This window comes from Stomoxys calcitrans, chromosome 3 (genome assembly GCF_963082655.1).
Source record: "Stomoxys calcitrans chromosome 3, idStoCalc2.1, whole genome shotgun sequence".
In the NCBI taxonomy this organism is placed as follows: domain Eukaryota; kingdom Metazoa; phylum Arthropoda; class Insecta; order Diptera; family Muscidae; genus Stomoxys; species Stomoxys calcitrans.
Genome location: NC_081554.1, coordinates 114,364,423 through 114,383,703, shown reverse-complemented (window position 1 = coordinate 114,383,703; position 19,281 = coordinate 114,364,423). Strand labels below are relative to the sequence as shown.

The following is a 19,281-nucleotide window of genomic DNA, read 5'->3' as shown; positions in this document are numbered from 1 at the left end:
TGGTGATGTTTTTTTTTCTTTTTTTTTGGTTTGCCTACTTTTTTCCCAATTCAGGAATTACTGATCTGTTGCGATTTTCACAATGGGGAAGCCTACAGACACCAACAATTTGTAAAATTCAAATAAATACACTTTTGTTTTGTTGATTTCAAAGAAATGAGGTCAGCGGTACCATCTTAATTTCTTACGCCAGTGCATGATACGAAGCATGCACAATGCTTTTTTTTTAAACCAGACGTAATGAAAATTTCGATCGACAGTTTTCGCCGAATTTGACTTACGCCATAACAAAAATGTGATAGATTGTTCGCCTTCGACAACCACAATATCATCTTATAAAAGTGTTGAAATTCGACTAAGCCTTCGACAACCGGAATAAGGGTGATTATACATTTTTATTGGAAAGGAAAAACTGATGTTTTAGTAGTTTGTTGTGTTCTATCTCGTCTGCTTGATTCTGTTGAGTGTCAAGACCCAGGAACTCTGCGACTAAGATTGGGTGCGTCCGCAGACATCTGGGTCGGAGTCGAGTGGGTCTGGCTGGTCAGTTAAACAGGTGAAGTGTATCGTGCGGTCCCTCGTTACAATCGGGACATACATCTTGCACGTCGTCATCAATCCTTGCTCTGTAGGAGTTGAGGCGGCTGCATCTGCCGGAACATAATTGAGCCGGAACTACTCTGGTTTGCAGGGGGAGGTCAATTTCCTCAGGTGCAATGGGAGGCGGTCGTTCTCCAAGGACTACATTCACCTGGTAGCTATTTACCGCATTTGCTACCGTGTCTGCATGAATGTTGTCTAGATCTGCTTGATATGCCGCTTGATCTAGAGGTTCTCTCTTTTAGCGATGAACCTTACGCTCTAAATCATGTTGATCTACCTTAAGACTTCTGGGCGGTGGATATCTATCCACAAGATGATGATTTGGATAGTCTCTGCGATAACAGCGCAAAAGGTATTGCTTACATAACATGTAGTTTCGTCTTCGAACTGGTAGGATCTTTGTCTTCTGATGGAGGTGGGAATTGAGGAGACAGCCCGTCGCAGTTCGGAGAGCGGCATTTTGACAGATCTGAATATTATTCCACTGCGTGTCACATAGTTGACGAGACCACACTGGCGCTGCATAACTTACCACAGACCGGCCAATTGCTTTGTACGTGGTCAACAAGGTTTCTTTGTCTGGACCCCAAGTGCTGCCAGCAAGTGACATGAGGACCTTGTTTCTACTTTTGACTTTATAGCAAATTGCTGTGGGATGTGGGGAGAATATGTAAGAGCTGTCAAATGTGACGCCAAGTATTTTGGGACACTTGATGGTCGGAATCATTTCTCCATCGACCATCACAGTCAGCTCAGTATTTACCTCACGCGTATTTGTAGTGAACAATATGGCAGAAAATTTGGTGGCAGATATCTTCAGATTTCTTGCTGCGAAATATGAGGCAAGTTCGTTGAGGTAGACGTTCAACCTATCGCAGATGTCAACAATGGGTGGGGATCCTGATGCCTTGATCGTACAATCGTCCGATCTTTTTGCCGTCTGGAGGGGGAGGAATGGAGGATAGGTAGAGGTTAAACAGTGTCGGAGATATCACCCCACCTTGGGGAACTCCCTGTTTCAGTCTCCGGTGCTTCGACTTCTTATCCCTAAATTCCACAAAAGACTAGCGACCACACAAATAATTCGCGACGCAGCGTTTTAGGCCTGGTTGGAGGGAAGTGTTGGCAATGTCCTCAAATATTTTGGCATGGCTGACTGTGTCGAAAGCCTTCGATAGGTCCAGTGCCACGAGGACCGTCCTATAACATGGCCTGGGCTGATTGAAGCCACGGGAAATGTGTGCGGTGATGGCATGCAAAGCTGTTGTTGTGCTATGCAGTCTTCGAAATCCATGTTGATGCTCGGCGATTGGAAATTCTCCTACGAGGCTTGGGAGTCTTTGCTTCTGGTGAGCGAAGGGAGATCGGTCTTTAGGACTCACCCAAACTCGGGTCCTTTCCAGGCTTTAGTAGCGGGATCCCTCTGCCCATTTGCCAGACATCGGGAACTATAAGAGTGTTCAAAGACAGGTTGAGTACAGTAGTAAGGTACTCAACTCCAGGTAAATCCAGATTCTTCAACATCAATGTAGAGATTCCGTGATTTGGCGTCACGGAACACATTCGTAACATCGCCCACGGTAAATTGTGATGGCTGTCCATCGGCTCGAAGACCACGGATACGCCGAATAACTCTCCTCCTTGCCCTGTCACTCTCGGGATACACAATAAATTGACAGTTGAACAACCTGGCGCACCTCTTCGGATCAGTCACGGTTACTTCGCCAAAAGTTACTGAGGTCCTGTCATCCCGTCTACCGGGGTTCTAAGTTAAATTGCTCCAAGTGTTCCAGCCACTAATTCCACTTATGTTCGTTGAGTACACTGTTTATTTCCAGTGGCGTCCATACAACGAATTCCATCACGCTAGTCTGCAAGTACCACTCACTGCCTGCGCAGGGAAATTGGGTCGCACTTGGGGTATTCGACTGGTTAGTATAGTGAACGGCTTCTGCGTTAATGATGTCTCGGAATTTCTACTCGACAACTAGCACATCCGAGGGGGGTGGCAGATCACCGAAGCGGTGATTGGTATACTTTCTAAAGCCAGCCCAATCGGCCTTCTTCTAATTGATAAACGACCGGCGCTCAGAGATTATGAAGTCGGGTGGTCGGTCCCAAAGAGATGACTGCTTGTCAGGATATGTCACTGAAGAGATCAGGGGATGCAATGGAGATGTCTGGCGAGCTGCTGCACCTCATTCACCGTACAAAACGTGGAGCCTTCAATCTGCTCTGCCAAAGCTGGTCGTTACCTAGGGGAGAATGCCATGAAGTGTGATTCGCATTAAAGTCCTCTAGAACCAGACGGTTATGGCCAGATAGTAACCCACAATGTCGGTTGTAAACTTGGCCATTAATTGGGACACAGCTTCAAACCGGCGGTATGTACACGTTGTATAGCTCTATCTCGGCAGTACCGGACCTGACTGCTATCCCCATGCGCTCCACGTACAGGTCACTAGCGCTAGGCGCAGGCGAAATGGTGGCACGAAATGGTGTATCACGAAGGCCAATCACCCACCTCCATTCCTTACGTAGCACGTTGTATCCGTGACAACTTTGCAAGCCTGCAAGTGTTGTTCAGCTTTGTCTCCTGGATCGCTGCGACCAATATACTCTTCCGACTCATAAAATCCACAATCTCATCGATCTTGCCACGGAGATCTTTGCAATTTAGTTGCAAAAATGACACACTTCCCGGCACTGGCCTGGCAATATTGGGGTTGGAATGCTGCCGTTGCGTATAATGCCGCGCGGGAGAGGTCGGGGGGTCACATAGTCCGACGACGAGGACGCAGAAGGCGACGACGCTTGTGACCCACTACTGGCTATGTTCCTACAGCACCTTGCAACAAACCCAGTATAACTATACTCCCGTAGTGAAGTGGTGTCAGAGCAAGATCGTAAATGTACCCACTCCATGCACCGGTTACACCTTACCGACACCGACCGATGGTGTAGGCTGTTCTGGCAAACCGAACAGAACCATAGTCTGGGGTTCTTTTCAATCCCGGCACGGACCAGAAGCGTGCGGAGAAGGCACTCTGGGATGTGCCTCACCCATGATGAGAAAAGACGAACACGTACACTGAGGCGGCAGCCCTTGCCAATGAGGAGTTCCATCGAGTCAATTAGATTGGAAAAAATGGAAAAACTAATCTTTGCCAGTTACGAAGAACAAAACTCTCTGTGACAGTTGCGACCTAAACTCACAGGGCCATTTCGAGATTTAAACTGCTCAATGTATACTATGTTCATTGTTTCACGAACTATGTAGCAAGTGGCAGCTCTTGTTGAAGCCACGTATCAATCAAGTCCAACTCAGCTAATTGGGTAAAAAATTCGTGGTTCAGCAGTAACGTTTCTTGCATGGTCGTCTTTGAAGAAAAATGCACGGTGATACCACCAACTCATAGACCACACTAAATGTCATTTTTTTAGGGATGTATCGGTCCTTCTTGTAGGGGAGGTGGCTGTTCTTCACCCCAGATGCGACACTCCATTTAATCAGAAATGAGCCTCATCGCTGAACACATTTTTCGATAAAACAGTGGAATTTTGACAATAAATTTCAACGATTTGCAGTCGTTGCTCAGTTATGAGTTTCTCAATAACAGCGACGCGCAAAATGAAAATGTGACTGTATATATGAAATACTTCCTTTAATATTTTTAATTCTTTGTGGATGATTTGTGTTTTGCAAAAATAAACATAAAAAGTAAGAAAACTTAAAATCACTGTTATTGAAAAAAAAGAAAAAAATGCGTATACCCCCGTGCATGTTAATTCGTTGCTGTTTCAACAACGACTGAAACAAAGAGAATAAAAATACGTGTGACTTGCCATCAATGCTACTGTAAAGGGTTGAACATCGCTGCTCTATAATGAAATAGCAGAAGATACTGTATACTTTTCACTTTCACAGCATCAGCAAAGGAACTAGGGCAATCTTCTCACATATCAATGAGGCAGTCCGATTAAAGTTTTTTAAGCTCAATGATAAGGGGCCTCCTTTTTATAGCCGAGTCCGAACGGCGTGCTACAGGGCGAAACATCTTTGGAGAGAAGTTTCGAGGCACTTGGAATGATCTTCTACGTTCGGCTAATAGGACAAATGTTCTGTCATAGGCTAATGGGACAAATGTTCTGAAGGAGGCTATCAAGATATTCAGAGATAGATGGTCTCGTTCAGATTCACACCAATTAATTTTTTTTTTGTATTGGTTATTTACATTTTAAATCATATTTCAAAGCGACCACTTAGGATACTACATTCTTAAAGATCCTCAGTTCCTCCTGTGTCCATTCCAATTTGAGGGTAAAAAGTGTACTCTACTACCAAAGACCTTTTATTTCTGTCCATTCTTTTAATTGACATATTAGTATTTAGTGGGTGGGCCGATCCCACAATTGGGCATGCCAGATTCGTAGTCAAGTCCCAAAGATCTTTCAGTGGATACCCATTTTGTGACGTTGGACATTTATGCCCGTTTTTGGGTTTGTTTTTGGATTGGGGAGGCCCCTTAGACACCTTGGTCTCAGACACCAAGGAATACATTTTTTTTTATCAGCATTGGACTCTACCTTTAAATAGCTTTCATTTGATATCCATATTTTCCCAATCGGTACATTTGTCCGGCTGGGGGGTTTTGGGTGGTGAGGAGGGCCCTCAGACACCAAAAAATAATTTTTTGTCTCAGATTTGTATTCTACTTTTAAATTCCGATTAAAGTTTCCTGTTGGGTGGTGTTTTTGGCGGTGGGAACCCCCGACACTTAGGGTTACATTTTAATGCCAAGTTCGTACTCTACTCTCAAATACCTTTTATTTGATACCCATATTGCCAATGCGGTGAAAGTGTCCTCTTGGGGCTTTTTTATGGGTGGGGGACCCCCCGAAATTTATATACCAAATTGATACCCATATTGTTCCAATCTGTACACAGGTCCGTTCGGATGGGTTATAGGGTAGGGCATCCCCCCCCCGATTATTTGACCCTAAAATTTTTTACCAATTTCGTGCTTTTGGGATACCATAAGGTGGCATACAAAATTTCGCTTAAATCGGTGCACGCTTCTCCAATCTAGCGTTTTTGAAAATTGGGGTACGGGAGAGGGTCCGCCCCCCTTCGGATATCAAAAAATGTAGTACCCTATTTTCACTGGGGACCCAAACTCTACCATCTGTGAAAATTTCATGAAAATCGGTTCAGCCGTTTTTGAATCTATACGGAACAGACAAACAAACAAACCGCAACAATTTAATTTTTGTATAATAAATAGTTCTTCGTCTTTAGAATATTCTTCATATTTGTGTAAAGATTAAAAAGCACATATTCTCTTCTGAGCCCATCGTACTTCACACAATCAAAAATGGTATGGTGTGATGTTCCTGGGCACCAGTCGATGGGGATAGCACTTGTCATAGGTATGACCAGATAAAAGCCGATTCAACACATTAGTCTTAGTCGGACCCAGCTTCAATTTGAAGAACCAGGGCAACAGACATTGTCATTTATTTCAAAAAAGGATATTCTTAATACAATTTAGAGCTTCATCATATGACAATTGAAGAACATAACAAAACAAGAACAAGAGACATGCCCTACATTGTCAAAAATATCTTCAAAATCTTAATATACAGCGGTCAAAAAAAGTATTCATCATTCAATGTTTTTTTTTTTAATAAGTCTACAAAAGACAATTGGAATAAAAAAATATTAAACTAATGATGCAGTAGTGCTTGTGTGATATATATGTACACAATTTCATTGTTTTTAAAGAAAAAAATAGTATTTATTGGAACAAAAAGGGCCATTTTACAGCTGAACACAAAAAATTAAACAAAAAAAGTATTCATCATTGCAAAAAAACAAAACAATAAATAACATAATTTAAAAAAATTAATACTTTGTTATTCGACCACCGCGTCTTATAACTTCTTTTAAACGGTTTGACATCGATTGGACTAATTTAGCGGTTATATTTTGGTCTATATTAGTCCATTCCTCCATTATCACCTGTTGCATTTGACTCTTGCTCGAAAAATTGCGCGTTCTCAATTTGCGTTCGAGATGTTCCCAAAGATGTTCAATTGGGTTCAAGTCGGGACTTTGAGGAGGAATTTTAATGACTTTGGGGCAGTTATACAGCATCCACATCTTGGTATTTAAAGCAGAATGTTTGGGGTCATTATCTTGATAATATTGAAAGTTATTACCAAGCCCAAGTTTTACAGCACTATCTTTTAAATTCCTCTTTAAAATGTCAATGTAATACTTATGATCCATTACTCCATTAATAATTTCAAGATTTCCCGCTCCTGAAGCCGCCATACACCCCCAAACCATTAAACCACCTCCACCATGTTTTACAGTAGCAACTGTGTTTCGTTCTTCAAGCTCTGTATTTGGTTTTCTGTACACTATGACCTTTCCATCGCACCCAAAAAGATTAAACTTGCTCTCGTCTGCAAAAATGACTGTTTTCCAAAATGATTCGGGCTGTTTTACATACATTTTTGCGAAGTTTAGCCTTTTCACTCGGTTTATTTTATTTATAAAGGGCTTCTTACGTGCAGTTCTTCCTCTGTAACTATGCCTTTTGAGTGTATTTCGAATTGTTTGTGTAGTAACTTCCTTCCCTAAATATTCCATAGTGTTTTTACGAAAAATGGTCGCATTTGTCTTCGGAGTTTTCTGAACTTGCCGCACTAGCCAACGCACATCTCCAACTGAAAGTGCTTTTGGTCGACCAGATCTTGGTTTATTGTCAACAGTTTTCGTTTCTGTCCACTTTCTGATGATGGATTGTATAGTAGATCGTGGTCTATTTAATATTTCACTGATAGTTTTTTGAGTTAAACCATTCCTGTGGTGTTTTATTATCAAAACTTTTACCTCATCAGAAACCTCGTTTTGCTTACGACCCATTTTGACAAAAACTATATTTTCAATGAAATTAAATATTTGCTGTCAAGGGCAAAGCCTCCTTTACTAAATAAAACAGAAAAGGGGGATTCCCAAATAATATTTGAATTTGACTTTGATGATAGCACATCAATGATGAATACTTTTTTTGTTCTGTTTTTGGTGTTATTATATAAAATTGCAATTTTTGCGCTAATTAAATTTATTTTTTGAATTTATTTTAAAACATATTACGAAAAATAAACTATTGCATAAAACTGCATTATTTGTTTACTTTAAATTTTCTTCAATTACCCAAAATAAGTGAATTTATTATCAATTTTGCTAATGATGAATACTTTTTTTGACCGCTGTACATAGCTGTAGCTTGATTTCTCCCTTGGATTATCCGCAACAATATCATAAAGACTGTAATCGTGTTTCCTTACATTTAAAAGTTCCTTACACAACCAGACATCTACGCAACATCCCGTTCTGGAGTACCTCAATCCTCTATTTTATATATCTTGGAGAAAGAGCAGTGGTGGTCCTAGAATACCCCACCTTGGAACGTACCAGGCCCTTATAACAAGTCAGAGCTACCTTGGGATGTAGCCTTCCATTTATGGATATGACACACTTCAACATGTTCACCCTATTTTGAACCTCACTCGAAATTGTCTGGTCGAAATGGTCTCTGACAGAAAAAGAAGATGAAACTTCATCTTTTTGACCTGCAGCACATTGTTACCATCAACGGATAACACACTAGTTATGTAGCTTGACTTCGCAAAGTACATAGGCTGACATTTGAGCGGGTTGAAGGACAAGTTCAGTTTACCACACTCCTCTCTTAACCGGTACATTTTTATTCTAAGGTTCCTCAAAGTCAAGGTCATAACACATAATGATAAAATCATCCGCATACTGAAAAATCTGGGTTCTTCCATCCTACAACCCATGAAGACCTGCCGTATAAAAATTGAACAGAAGTGGAGGCAAGCGGCTACCCTGAGGAATGCCGTCTTCAATGACAACTTCCTCATTGTCCAATTTCAGGGTCCTCTCAGACAAGAAATTGTGAAAACAATCGGAATAAGCATCCTCAAAGCCCATCTTATGCACAATATCATGCAACAAATCAATATTGACACAGTTGTAGGCATTGCTTATATCAAGGGACAGTATAAGGACTTTGTATTTATTGGCTTTCAATATAGCAATTCTGCGTAAGAGTTCATTCAAGCATATGTTGATGGATTTACTCTTCATGTAAGCAAATGACCTTGAGGGAACCAGATTTTCATGAACAATGTGTGACATCAATCTCTCCTTACTCATAAGATTAAAGCACTTCAAGAAAACCGATATTAGCGAAATAGGTCTGAAGTTGTTAATATCGGAATGATCCAAGTTAGGCTTAGGAATGGGGATGACCTTGTAATCCTCCAGCTGGAACACAATGCATTGTCAAAGGAGGCATTGTTTATCGCAACCAAAAGAGCTCTTTTCGATATATCAGAAAGCGCCCTCAGCATTTCATGGCCACCAGTATATCGCATTCTTTTACTACTTAAACAATTTTTAAATCCATCATATTCAAAAGAGTCAACCAACCTTTTGTCCTCACTCGAGTTACACACCCCAGATAATTGCCGAATGTTTACCACCTGGCTCTTGAGCATCTCCAAAAAGTCTTTGTTTTTTTCTTCATTCAACATGGGTTTCGGCGGCTCTTGTATTTGGTGCTTGATTAATCTAATCAATTTTATTTAAAATATAGCTTTTCTTGGCCTCAGCAAACTTCTTCCATAGTTCACACTCAGTTTTCGCATATTCAAGATTAGCAAAGCTCGGGTCCTTCCTTGCATTCTCCTTTGCCGCAAGTTGCCTGCGATAGTATTTGTTCAAATCCTCTTTGTGTGGCATGGGGCGGATTAATATCTTCACCCTCTTTTCAACCTAACCTAACCTAATGTTTCTCCTAAGGCCAATGGCCAGACAACCATAATAATGGCTTTATGTTAAAAAAAGTATATAAGTTACAAATGTTTTTATTTTATTCGTAGGTATTATACTTAGAAAAACTTTCCAGTAGTTAACTTCATTTCTTGCCACAGGCAAGATTTTAAAAAAATATTTAATTAAACAGCAATAGGGACAAAGTATAAAAGAAACGATTAAACACAAAATCGTGATAATCTCTAGAAATTAAATAAAAATACAACTAAAGTAAGACATTTCGTCTTTGCACGCCTACTCTCAGTTGGTTTGCGTGCTGGTCGAGAAAAGCGCCAAAGCACCACTTGCCAAACCAATAGAAAAGAAGTAGTTAATCAATGGAGCAGAGTTCTTTAGCAAAAAGAAGCTAATGAAAATGGTGATTGCCAAGAACAAGGCATTATTGTAGAAGATAGAATAGGTTGTAGCTTCGTAATCGGCTACTTCGTTCTTCTTCCATAAAATGCGTTCCTCTTTTTCCTTACGGGTCACTTTCTTATCATCACCTACTTGCCGATTTACTTCACGGGTAACGGCAGCTTCCCGGCGAACGGCAATTTTGTGTTTAAGTTGGAATTTAATGTTCTTATAGGCCATGGCCATCAAGTAGGTGCTAGCACCAGTCATAAGGATGAAAAATATGGCACTAGATAGCAAGTCCATATTATGCACACGCCAGAAAAGCCCTAAAAACATAAGTTAAGGTTACAACGTTTCTCTATCGACGTGTCAAACTTCAGACTTACATATTGGGACAGCAGACACGATGAAGGCATTACCATAGAAAAGTGCCGATGACTTTGTGCTCACGTTTCGGCTGAAATCTTGTAGTAAAAGCTCCTCTTCTTTTGTAAAACCAGAGGATTGTACTTTTTGTTGCTTTTTATCAGAAACCATTATGAGTTTTCTTTCTATTTCTTTAACAAATCAAATTTATAAACGGAAATCCGAGGGAAAGCGAGTGTATCAAACGGTGGTTAAACGAAGAATGCAACACGACGAGTGACGTGTAAACTCACGATCCAAAAGTCAGTCGACTTTTGGCTAATCGATTAATCGACCTTTTCTTTCGTAGTCGACTCCTAGTGGTCCAAAATTGAATAATCGACTTTCCGAATAAAGGCTGGTACTATGTTTGCTTTCGCGCTTACTTTATACCATGTTTCCACTTGGAGCAAATCTAGATTTGCGACGAGATTTCGGAAATCTCGTGTTTTGTAATGAGGTTTCCCATACATTTTCAATGTGAAAAAATCTACTTATTTGGGTAAATTTGCAGCAAATCTCCTGAAATAAGTAGATTCGAAAACTGTCGCATATTTTGGTACTTTTATCTATTATATAACTATGAAATCGGCAAAAAAACATAGTAGTTAGTAGCACCAGATTTCAACATAAAAATATTCACAAAGCCACATGGCTGTCACCCGATCAAAACACGAGGAACCAAATTGATCACGTTGTGATAGATGGAAGGCATTCATCCAGCGTGGTAGATGTACGATCGATCCGTGGAGTGAATATAGATTCGCATCATTACTTTGTTGCAGCAAAGGTTCGCACCCGATTGAACATTGCGAGGAATGTACGATCTGACACTGCACGGAAGCTGGAAAAGCTGCAAACACAATAGATAACAACGGCATACTCCATTCGACTGACCCAACTGCTTGATGAAAACACTCCTTGTTCCGATGATATAATGGAGTAGTGGCAAACTATTGCCCACTCCATGGAAAATGCCGCGAAATCCGTACTTGGGTACCGGAAGCCTCCTCCAAGAAACCCATGGTACGATCAAGAGTGTCGAGATGCTGCTGAAGCCAAGAATGCGGCATATACAGCAACCCTACAATCAGTAGCAACGATCCAGATGATGGAGAGGTATTGGGAGAAAAGAAGAGAGAAGAAACGTCTGTTCCGCAGAAAGAAAAAGGAAATAGAAAGACGTGAGTGTAAGTGAATTGAGATGTACAGGAGTCAGAATGAAGTCCGGAAATTCTACCAAAGAATTAAACATCAAACCGATGGCTTTGGTGCAGGCACAACCTCCTGCAGAGACAAAGAAAGAAATCTGGTAACTGACACAGATGCATGCTGAGCATGTAGAAAGAACATCTTACCCAACTAATAGTGTCCGACGATTGCAGCGAACCAATCAATGGTGATGGTATAGAATTTTTACCTCCTAGTCAGAATGAGGTCCAAGTAGCAGTGACCCGACTGAAGAACAGCAAACTATTTATGACCGGAGGCGACTCGCTGATTAGGCATATGCATCAGCTTGTCTGCGCGATCTGGCTAGAAGAACGCATACTCGATGATTGGACCAGATATATTAACACTGCGCAAAATCCTGAAAAGACCCGAGAAGGACAAATCAACACCTACCATCTCTTTGTTGACTACAAAGCCGCCTTCGAAACTCCTTTACGTTCAAAGGTATTTCAAGCCATGTCTGAGTTTGGTATCCCTGCAAAATTTATAAGACACTGCAGGATGACACTTGCTGATACGCGTTCCTCAGTAAGAATAGGAAAGAATCTCTCCGAACCATTTAATACCAAACGAGGTTTCAGACAGCCTATCGTGTGATCTCTTTAACATCCTGCTGGAGAAGATTATACGAGATGCAGATGTGAATTGATATGGCACACTTATCACAAGAGAACACATGCTACTCGCATATGCCGACGACATCGATATCGTAGGTCGGTCACCGGAAGTAGTCAGTGAAAATGGGTCTGACTCTAAATGGAGATAAGACGAAATTGATGGTTTCAGTTCCCAAAAAACCTTGCACAACCGAGCAGATAAGGAAAATTGAGAAAGTTGGGAACCACAATTTTAACTTTGTCTACCTCGGCACCGCCGTAACCGAAACGAATGACACCAGTTTTGGGATTAAGCGAAGAAAAATACTGGCAAACAGGTGCTACTTTGGACTACGTAGGCAGTTTAGAAACAAGGCCACCTCTCGACCGACGAAGATTGCACTATACAAGACACTGATACTACCCGTGTTGTTATATGGTTCTGAAGCATTCGCACTTGAGAGAGCAGACGAGGTAGTGCTTTGAGTATTTTAGAGAAAGATTCTTAGTAAAATATATGGACCAGTTTGCGGTAATGGAGAATATGGGCGATCATCTGTTTCTTTATAAAACACTCTGACGAGAGCCTTAAATCCGGATTTAATGAACAGTGTAAACGGCGTGAATTTGAGTTTGAAATTAAAATGCTTAATTCTGCAGGATTTACCGTACAAAAATAAATCCCCCTTTTTCAGGATTTATTTTTAATCCGAAATTAACCCGATTTCATTGCTGAATAATCGATAAAAGTACTAAAATATACAACAGTTTCAAGAATTGCACTTGCTGAGTTTTTGTGTTAATGTCACTCTGTATTACTGCCATCTTAGAATTCATCGTTGGTAACTTCACGAATGTTGGTAATTTCAGTACATGCTGAGTTTTTTTGTTTGTGTCACCCTGTATTACTGCCATCGTGCAAGTTATCGTTGGTGGTCAAGACGGATTTAAAAAGGTGGTCTCACGCGAACAGCTGTTAACAGCAGGACAGGTTTAACGGTATTAAGATGTCAGATTTTTGGTTGCATTCTCTTTGTAGTTATCTTTTTTCTCGCATATTCTCTACTCATGTACGCACACAAATTTCTTTGTGTGTTGGCAAAACGACGATCAGCTTGATGGCAATATGGCGGATTGCACCATATGATTTGTGGTTGTTGTAAAAATGAGACCACCTTTAATTGTTTCGCAATGCCATCTTACGAGTTATCTTTGGTAACTTCACGCAGGTATTAATTAAAGGGAAATTTATTCTGAAGAAGCGACATGTCGCTACTATTTTGCTCATAGAACTCAATATATTCATATATACCAAGATATATTCATTTAATCGCAGTATGCACCTCTGACGAAGTTTTCGTTACCATAAAAAATGCATTGACATATCCTAAGCGAAATTTTCGTTAACGGTACCGCTACCGAAAAGTTCGTTTCGCTTGAAATTTTCTTTGCGTAATAGGGTGACACAATAGGCATTGGTAATTTTTTTCTTGCAACTACGAATGAAAAATGTATGTTTTAATAGCTCCAATCAACATGAAAATAGGTGCATATTCAGCTTTACAGTTAGGAGCAGTTGCTCAACAACAAAATATTAGGTTAAGACTAGTACTGACTTCGATTTTCCACACAAACCACTATCAAAACGTACTATATGGTGACGAAGAAAATACGAACACATTTCGTAAAAGTGATAATTAAATGCTCACGAAATGGGACAAATCAACTCTGCTTCAATCCTGTTGTCTTTGTTGTGTGTTCTTGTTTGACTTTTGTTTGTGTCCTGACAAAGAAATGAGTCCTTCGGATTTCGGCATTTTCGCTGTGAATGAAGTCAGTACTAGGCTTTAGGTTGAAGAGAGGATGCGGATATACATATTCCATCAGGTCCAGGGTACTTAAATGATTTGAAGCTGCTCAATGATTCCTTCTCCATAAATTCCGAAATTGTTAACCTTCGATCAACGACATGATTCCGCGAGTCCCATCGTATCCTGTGGAAAATAATTTTTCATCAAAAGCCTCAATATGTCCTCCGTTGTGTTTGCTCTCACTCCCATTTCGCATACTAAACTTTCAGTTTGGACATGGTTTTTGAGAGAAACTTTTTCATCTTTCCGGCGTCATTAATGCTATCAACCTGTTCGCAGAAAAGCTTCCAGGAGGCATATTTTGCGGCTCTGATAATTCTATTGCACTCCTTGAGCCATGTGTAATTGAGATTCCAATATACTTCCGCTTTTTTACGACGTGCTCTGTTAAAAAGTCTTCGGACCTCTTTCCCAATATTGGGCTGATTTTCTATCCCGAAGAGGACAACTATCTTCGAAAGACCCCACCAGTGCAGTCGTAATCCTGTTCACATTGTCGTCAATGTCCTCTATGCTTGGACGATCTAAATTATCTTGTCCAAGTCTTATTTTGAGTAGCCTTCCGAATTTTGTCCAGTTAGTTTTCAACTTTAGCTGTCCTCACCAGCCGTTCAAGCCCTGACGTTGGTGACGATGTCGGAAAGTCGAAAGGCAGATAAAATGATGCCAGGTATGTTCCACCGTCTCCCTGTCTCACCACTGTTGCATCCGACACTGACAACTCTGGAGAAAATATATAATTAAAATTTTTATGATAAATAACACAGGCCCTCGGCCGAGTACCAGTGTTAACATAGAATAATTGGTAGTTGATATGGTTCAGTCAAGAAACTTTGTTCCGGGTCGTCCACTGCTCCTGAATTAAAGCAATGTGAATCTTGCTCTTGCTGCTTTCTCCATCAGAGCGTGTGTAGCAATCTCTATTCGGTGGAGGTTATCTGGATTACCTCAATCTTTGGTCCTCCAATAAAAGGGCATTATGGGAGTAGGTGATCTCATCGTCTGCTCCCTGTTCTATAGACTGCATTGGCTTTCTGTTTGAAAATATACTAAATATAGTATTAAGATCTTTACATATCCTAGTCTTTCCAATATTGAGAGAGGCGGTGATTGTCTTGTCGTCAGCCCAATGTTGGTGGGCGGTATTGAGTCAGAAACCACTACACGGCCTGATGTCTAGATATGAAGAATTTTGCCAATCCTAGTCTTCCCAATCTTGCAAAGGGCAGCCTTGCTCCCGTAGTGCGCCATGCCTTTATTCTTAGCCAATCTCGTCCCGGAGACTTGATCAACGCCAACCACAAGGAGAGTTCCTTCCTCCTTCTCCTTTCTGTGGAAGACCTCCCACTTCTCTGCGAATCCCAACATGCGTTCCGTCACAAATTTACTGCCCCATCCCTTGATGAAGACCGTCGCCTTTGTGAGCTGGGGGATGTCCATCTTTCTCACCAGGTCGAGCTTGGCGCCCTCCCAAGGAGTCCACGCTCTCTGATGTTCGAAAATCCGCTCGTTAACCAAATTTTCCCCTTGTGACTGATGATCTGGTGGAATCCTACCTCATGCTCTGCATATATTGATGACTTTATAAGTTAGCTCATCTCTGTTGTTCCTCCTTGCCACTAAGATAGCTGCTCCTTACCATTCTCAGCGACCATCTTCCCCTTCCGTGATGGCTGTGGCCTCCTTTTGGAAGTCACAGTCCTCCATGAAGACTCAGGGGCCGTGCGCGTTTCCTTCGTTCCTTTTCCGACTTTGTCTCCCTCCGCAGGACACTGCCTGGAGTCTCCATGGCGGAAAGGCTGGCTTGATTTTCCTAGAGTAAATGAAAGGAGGGAGCTCTTTTTCTTCTTCATGATTTTAGCAGTGTTATGCTCTTCGGGAGATCTGATTCTCTTTCCAGCTCCCGTAGAAGTGCTTGGAATGTCAGTTCTATCCCTTTCAGAATCCTGTACTTTCGCCCGATTGCGCTGTCGGTACATACTCCCCTTCTCCTTCGTCGTTTTCCGGATCGCTTTCTCGATCTGCGTGTGAGCTTTGCAAAGCCATCGCTCACTTCTGCCATCATCCCGCTGTCCTCATCTCTCGATTCGGCTGCGATTACTGTTCCATTGACACCGTCGCTGCCTCAATCCGAGTCGGAAACACCACCTTTGCTTAAAGGCTTGTGACGAACTTGTTTATAAGTTTCTTCCTCATATTTTAGTCTGACGACTAGTTGTGCGCTTGAAGCATTACTCTCGACTACAGGTGCCACACCTATAGGAGGGGAGAACAACATGCTGCGGTCTGGCGCCACCACCGCAACTGTTGGGTCTTTGTAGTCCATTTTTAGCCTACTCCAAAAAGGCTTTAAAATTTTTCGTAATTGGTAGTACCAATTCCGAGCTGCGGATTTTCTTTTTTTAATAAGCAAAATAAAAACACGTCCGCTCCACTCAACGGCTACTAAGTTGTGCAACAAAATTAGTGCATCTGATTTTGAGTATGGTCCTAGTTCGCGGCACTTCTCGTTGTTTGTGTTTTGGTTCTTAACTATAATGCACACACAACCAAAACTCGTTGTACTATTTGTTGCTGTACACTACCTGGGTTAATGTCTTGCTTAGTACCGCTACGGAATAAGTTCGAATTTTTTTAAGGATATGTCAATGCATTTCTTATGTTAACGAAAATTTCGCTAGAAGTGCGTACTCAGCTTAAACTTTTTAACAGTTGTTCGCAATATATATTCATTTACATGTAGTGAGTGCACTATCTGTCAAAATCAGTGATTTGTGTATGTTACTAGTTCGCGCCATTTTTCGTTGTTTTTGTGTTATGGTTTTTAACTATAATACACACACAACCAAAACTCGTTGGCAGATAGTGCACTTCGCGTGAAAAAATGTACTCAGTTATTTACGGTACACTACCTGGTAATTATGTCATGGTTGTTCGTGCGAAAAGTTGAAGTTACCTGCGACTGCTGGTAAAAACAGTTGATAATTTCCGTACCTTTTAAGTTCTAGTCACTTTGTGTCACCCTGTGAATTTCGAAATTTTCTTATCGAAAGTTATCGAAGTCGTTAAATTCACGCAGGGCGCTGGTGTAAAGTCCACGGTACATGAACATAATATAAACCAGCATCTGTTTTCGACACGATCGATCGTTGTCATACGAATACTCTTTATTAAATATTATTTAATTAATGTAATATACCAGTTTCAGTTTAATATTTGGAAAAGCATTTGTATTGGGCGTATATGTGAATTATTTTTTTTGTATTTTGTTGCCGGGCTATTTAGTCAGGTTGAGGACTTGTTTTTATTTAAATCTTATTTTCTCTTGACTGAGAAAAATATTTTATTGTATAATTGTCATTTAGAGTTACGTTTGTTTTAGATATAAAGGTATGTATGTATCAATGTGATAAAGGTTGAGTTTATGGAGCTACACTTAGTTAAACTTAATGCCTGTTTGTACAGGAACAAAATGCTGTCGGCGACAACACAAACCTTTGGAAGAACGTCCGGAGTATTGCGTAGAGTGACTGCCGTGACTACTCGCTCAATGTCAGCCTCCAAATTTACGACCGTAGATGTGAATGATAAGAGTGGAATTGCAATTTTAACTATGAACCGCCCACCTGTAAATGGTTTGAACTTGGACTTGCTTTCTGATATACACAAGTCAATCGATGAAATCGAGAGCAATAAGTGTCGTGGCCTTATATTGACATCGGTGAGAATAGGACTTGATGCATAGGGCTAAATTCAATTGAGCTGTTTAATGAATTTCGTTTTTTAAGGCTTCTAATGCGGTTTTTTCTGCCGGTCTGGACATTATGGAAATGTATAAACCGAACCAAGACCGACTAAAGCAGTTTTGGACTAGTCTGCAGGATACATGGTTGGCGTTATATGGTTCAAGCGTTCCCACTGCAGCTGCAATAAATGGTCATTCTCCGGCTGGGGGATGTCTTCTTGCTACAAGTTGTGAATATCGTGTCATGTTGCCAAATTTTACCATCGGCCTAAACGAGACAAAACTGGGAATAGTAGCGCCTAAGTGGTTCATGTCCACTTTTTGCAATGTCCTTCCCAGACGCGTTGCAGAAATGGCTTTAACTCAGGGTAAAATGTTTAGCAGCGACGAAGCTCTCCATTCAGGTCTAGTCGATGAGCTGGCTCCTACTAAAGAAGAAGCATTAGCAAAGTGTGAAAAATTCTTTGCTTCATTTGCCAAAACCAATTCATTCGCACGTGCAATGACAAAGCAGCAATACAGATCCAAAGATCTGCAGCAGCTGGAAGATGAAAGGCAGCAGGATTTGGAGGCCTTTGTATTTTTCGTCAATCAACCAAGTGTTCAAAAAGGTTTAGGTGCTTATTTGGAAGTTCTCAAGGCCAAAAGCAAGTGAGATTTCGAGGACTGGATAAATATTTAAGTTCTAATTATTCTATCTTGGTACTTTGTTAAATTTTTACAGCATTCATTTCAAAGGGATACAAATGTTAAAAATATACAAAACTTCAGCATTTATTGTAGTTTTTCGAAAATTTATTTAATTGTCAATATTCAATAGTTTGTCATGAACCTCCTGCTGCAGATTATGCCAACTTTCAGTAATTAGATCCAAAAAGGCGTTGATTTCCAAAACTTTGGTACGATTTCTTTCCAATTCGTTCCTGTAAAAATAAAGAAATTGTTGGTACATTATAGTGTTTTCAACGTGACATTATCGGTATACAACTGTAGATTGATAATGAGTGGGTTTCGCTATTGGAATAGTTTCGCAAAATTAAAAAAAATCATCTTTAAATCATCAGTTGCATGGTTAACTGCTTCATTCGCCATTTTTTTGACTTTCAAGGTTCAACGGCATTATCTTTCAGAAATTTAAATCAACATTATTTGTGTGATCGCGGTAGGTGTGTGGAAATAGGGTTAAAGAAAGTGTCCTTCGCCGATGGCTCCTTCTGCCACCGAGAAAGAGCTTTGCCATCTGAACTCAATGTTTTTTGAGGTTTGAGATTTTTGATCTTAGGTTAGGTTAGGTTGAAAAGAGGATGCGGATATTAATCTGCCCCATGCCACTATGGTCATATACCTAAGCCATTAATCGGCTTGTTGTGCGCTCCAAATACTAAAAAGTCAATTCGAAAAAGAAAATCTAAGCCAGGAGTTCCGTGCTACTTACAAAATCGCTTATTGTTTTTTATACCACGCCCCTAAGTTGGTTCATGTCTGGTATTGTGTCCCCACCTAAGTACCAATGTCTGATAGCCGCGAACGCCGGGCAATGACATAGGAAATGCTCCA

The 19,281-nt window shown here is 40.8% G+C and overlaps 3 protein-coding genes across 5 annotated transcripts in view; 1 reads left to right on the top strand and 2 right to left on the bottom strand.

Annotated features, from left to right (window-relative positions):
- Positions 1 to 9,551: 9,551 nt before the first annotated feature.
- LOC106081136 (translocon-associated protein subunit gamma) lies at positions 9,552 to 10,525 on the bottom strand. The gene is made up of 2 exons (XM_013242891.2): positions 10,261 to 10,525; positions 9,552 to 10,200 (listed from the first exon to the last, which is right to left on the bottom strand). Exons 1-2 carry the CDS (start codon positions 10,409 to 10,411, stop codon positions 9,776 to 9,778), a joined length of 576 nt encoding a protein of 191 aa, XP_013098345.1. The 5' UTR covers positions 10,412 to 10,525; the 3' UTR covers positions 9,552 to 9,775.
- Positions 10,526 to 17,059: 6,534 nt separating this feature from the next.
- On the top strand, positions 17,060 to 18,506 carry LOC106081151 (enoyl-CoA delta isomerase 1, mitochondrial). The gene is made up of 3 exons (XM_013242933.2): positions 17,060 to 17,369; positions 17,445 to 17,700; positions 17,768 to 18,506. The coding sequence occupies exons 2-3, from the start codon at positions 17,452 to 17,454 to the stop codon at positions 18,377 to 18,379; spliced, it is 861 nt and encodes a 286-aa protein (XP_013098387.1). The 5' UTR covers positions 17,060 to 17,369; positions 17,445 to 17,451; the 3' UTR covers positions 18,380 to 18,506.
- LOC106081150 (dynein regulatory complex subunit 3) overlaps positions 18,455 to 19,281 on the bottom strand; it is a 73,935-nt gene continuing 73,108 nt past the window's right edge. For all 3 annotated transcript variants that reach the window (XM_013242932.2, XM_013242930.2, XM_013242931.2), the window contains exon 7: positions 18,455 to 18,647. In XM_013242932.2, the coding sequence (XP_013098386.2) occupies positions 18,524 to 18,647 (124 nt within the window). In that variant the 3' untranslated portion in view covers positions 18,455 to 18,523. The remainder of the gene's footprint in view (positions 18,648 to 19,281) is intronic.

Coding starts and splice junctions, on each gene's coding strand:
- LOC106081136 (XM_013242891.2), bottom strand. CDS start 10,411: ATGGTTTCTGATAAAAAGCAACAAAAAGTACAATCCTCTGGTTTTACA. Junction 10,201..10,260: donor CGTGTCTGCTGTCCCAATAT/GTAAGTCTGAAG, acceptor TTATGTTTTTAG/GGCTTTTCTGGCGTGTGCAT.
- LOC106081151 (XM_013242933.2), top strand. CDS start 17,452: ATGCTGTCGGCGACAACACAAACCTTTGGAAGAACGTCCGGAGTATTG. Junction 17,701..17,767: donor GTGGCCTTATATTGACATCG/GTGAGAATAGGA, acceptor TCGTTTTTTAAG/GCTTCTAATGCGGTTTTTTC.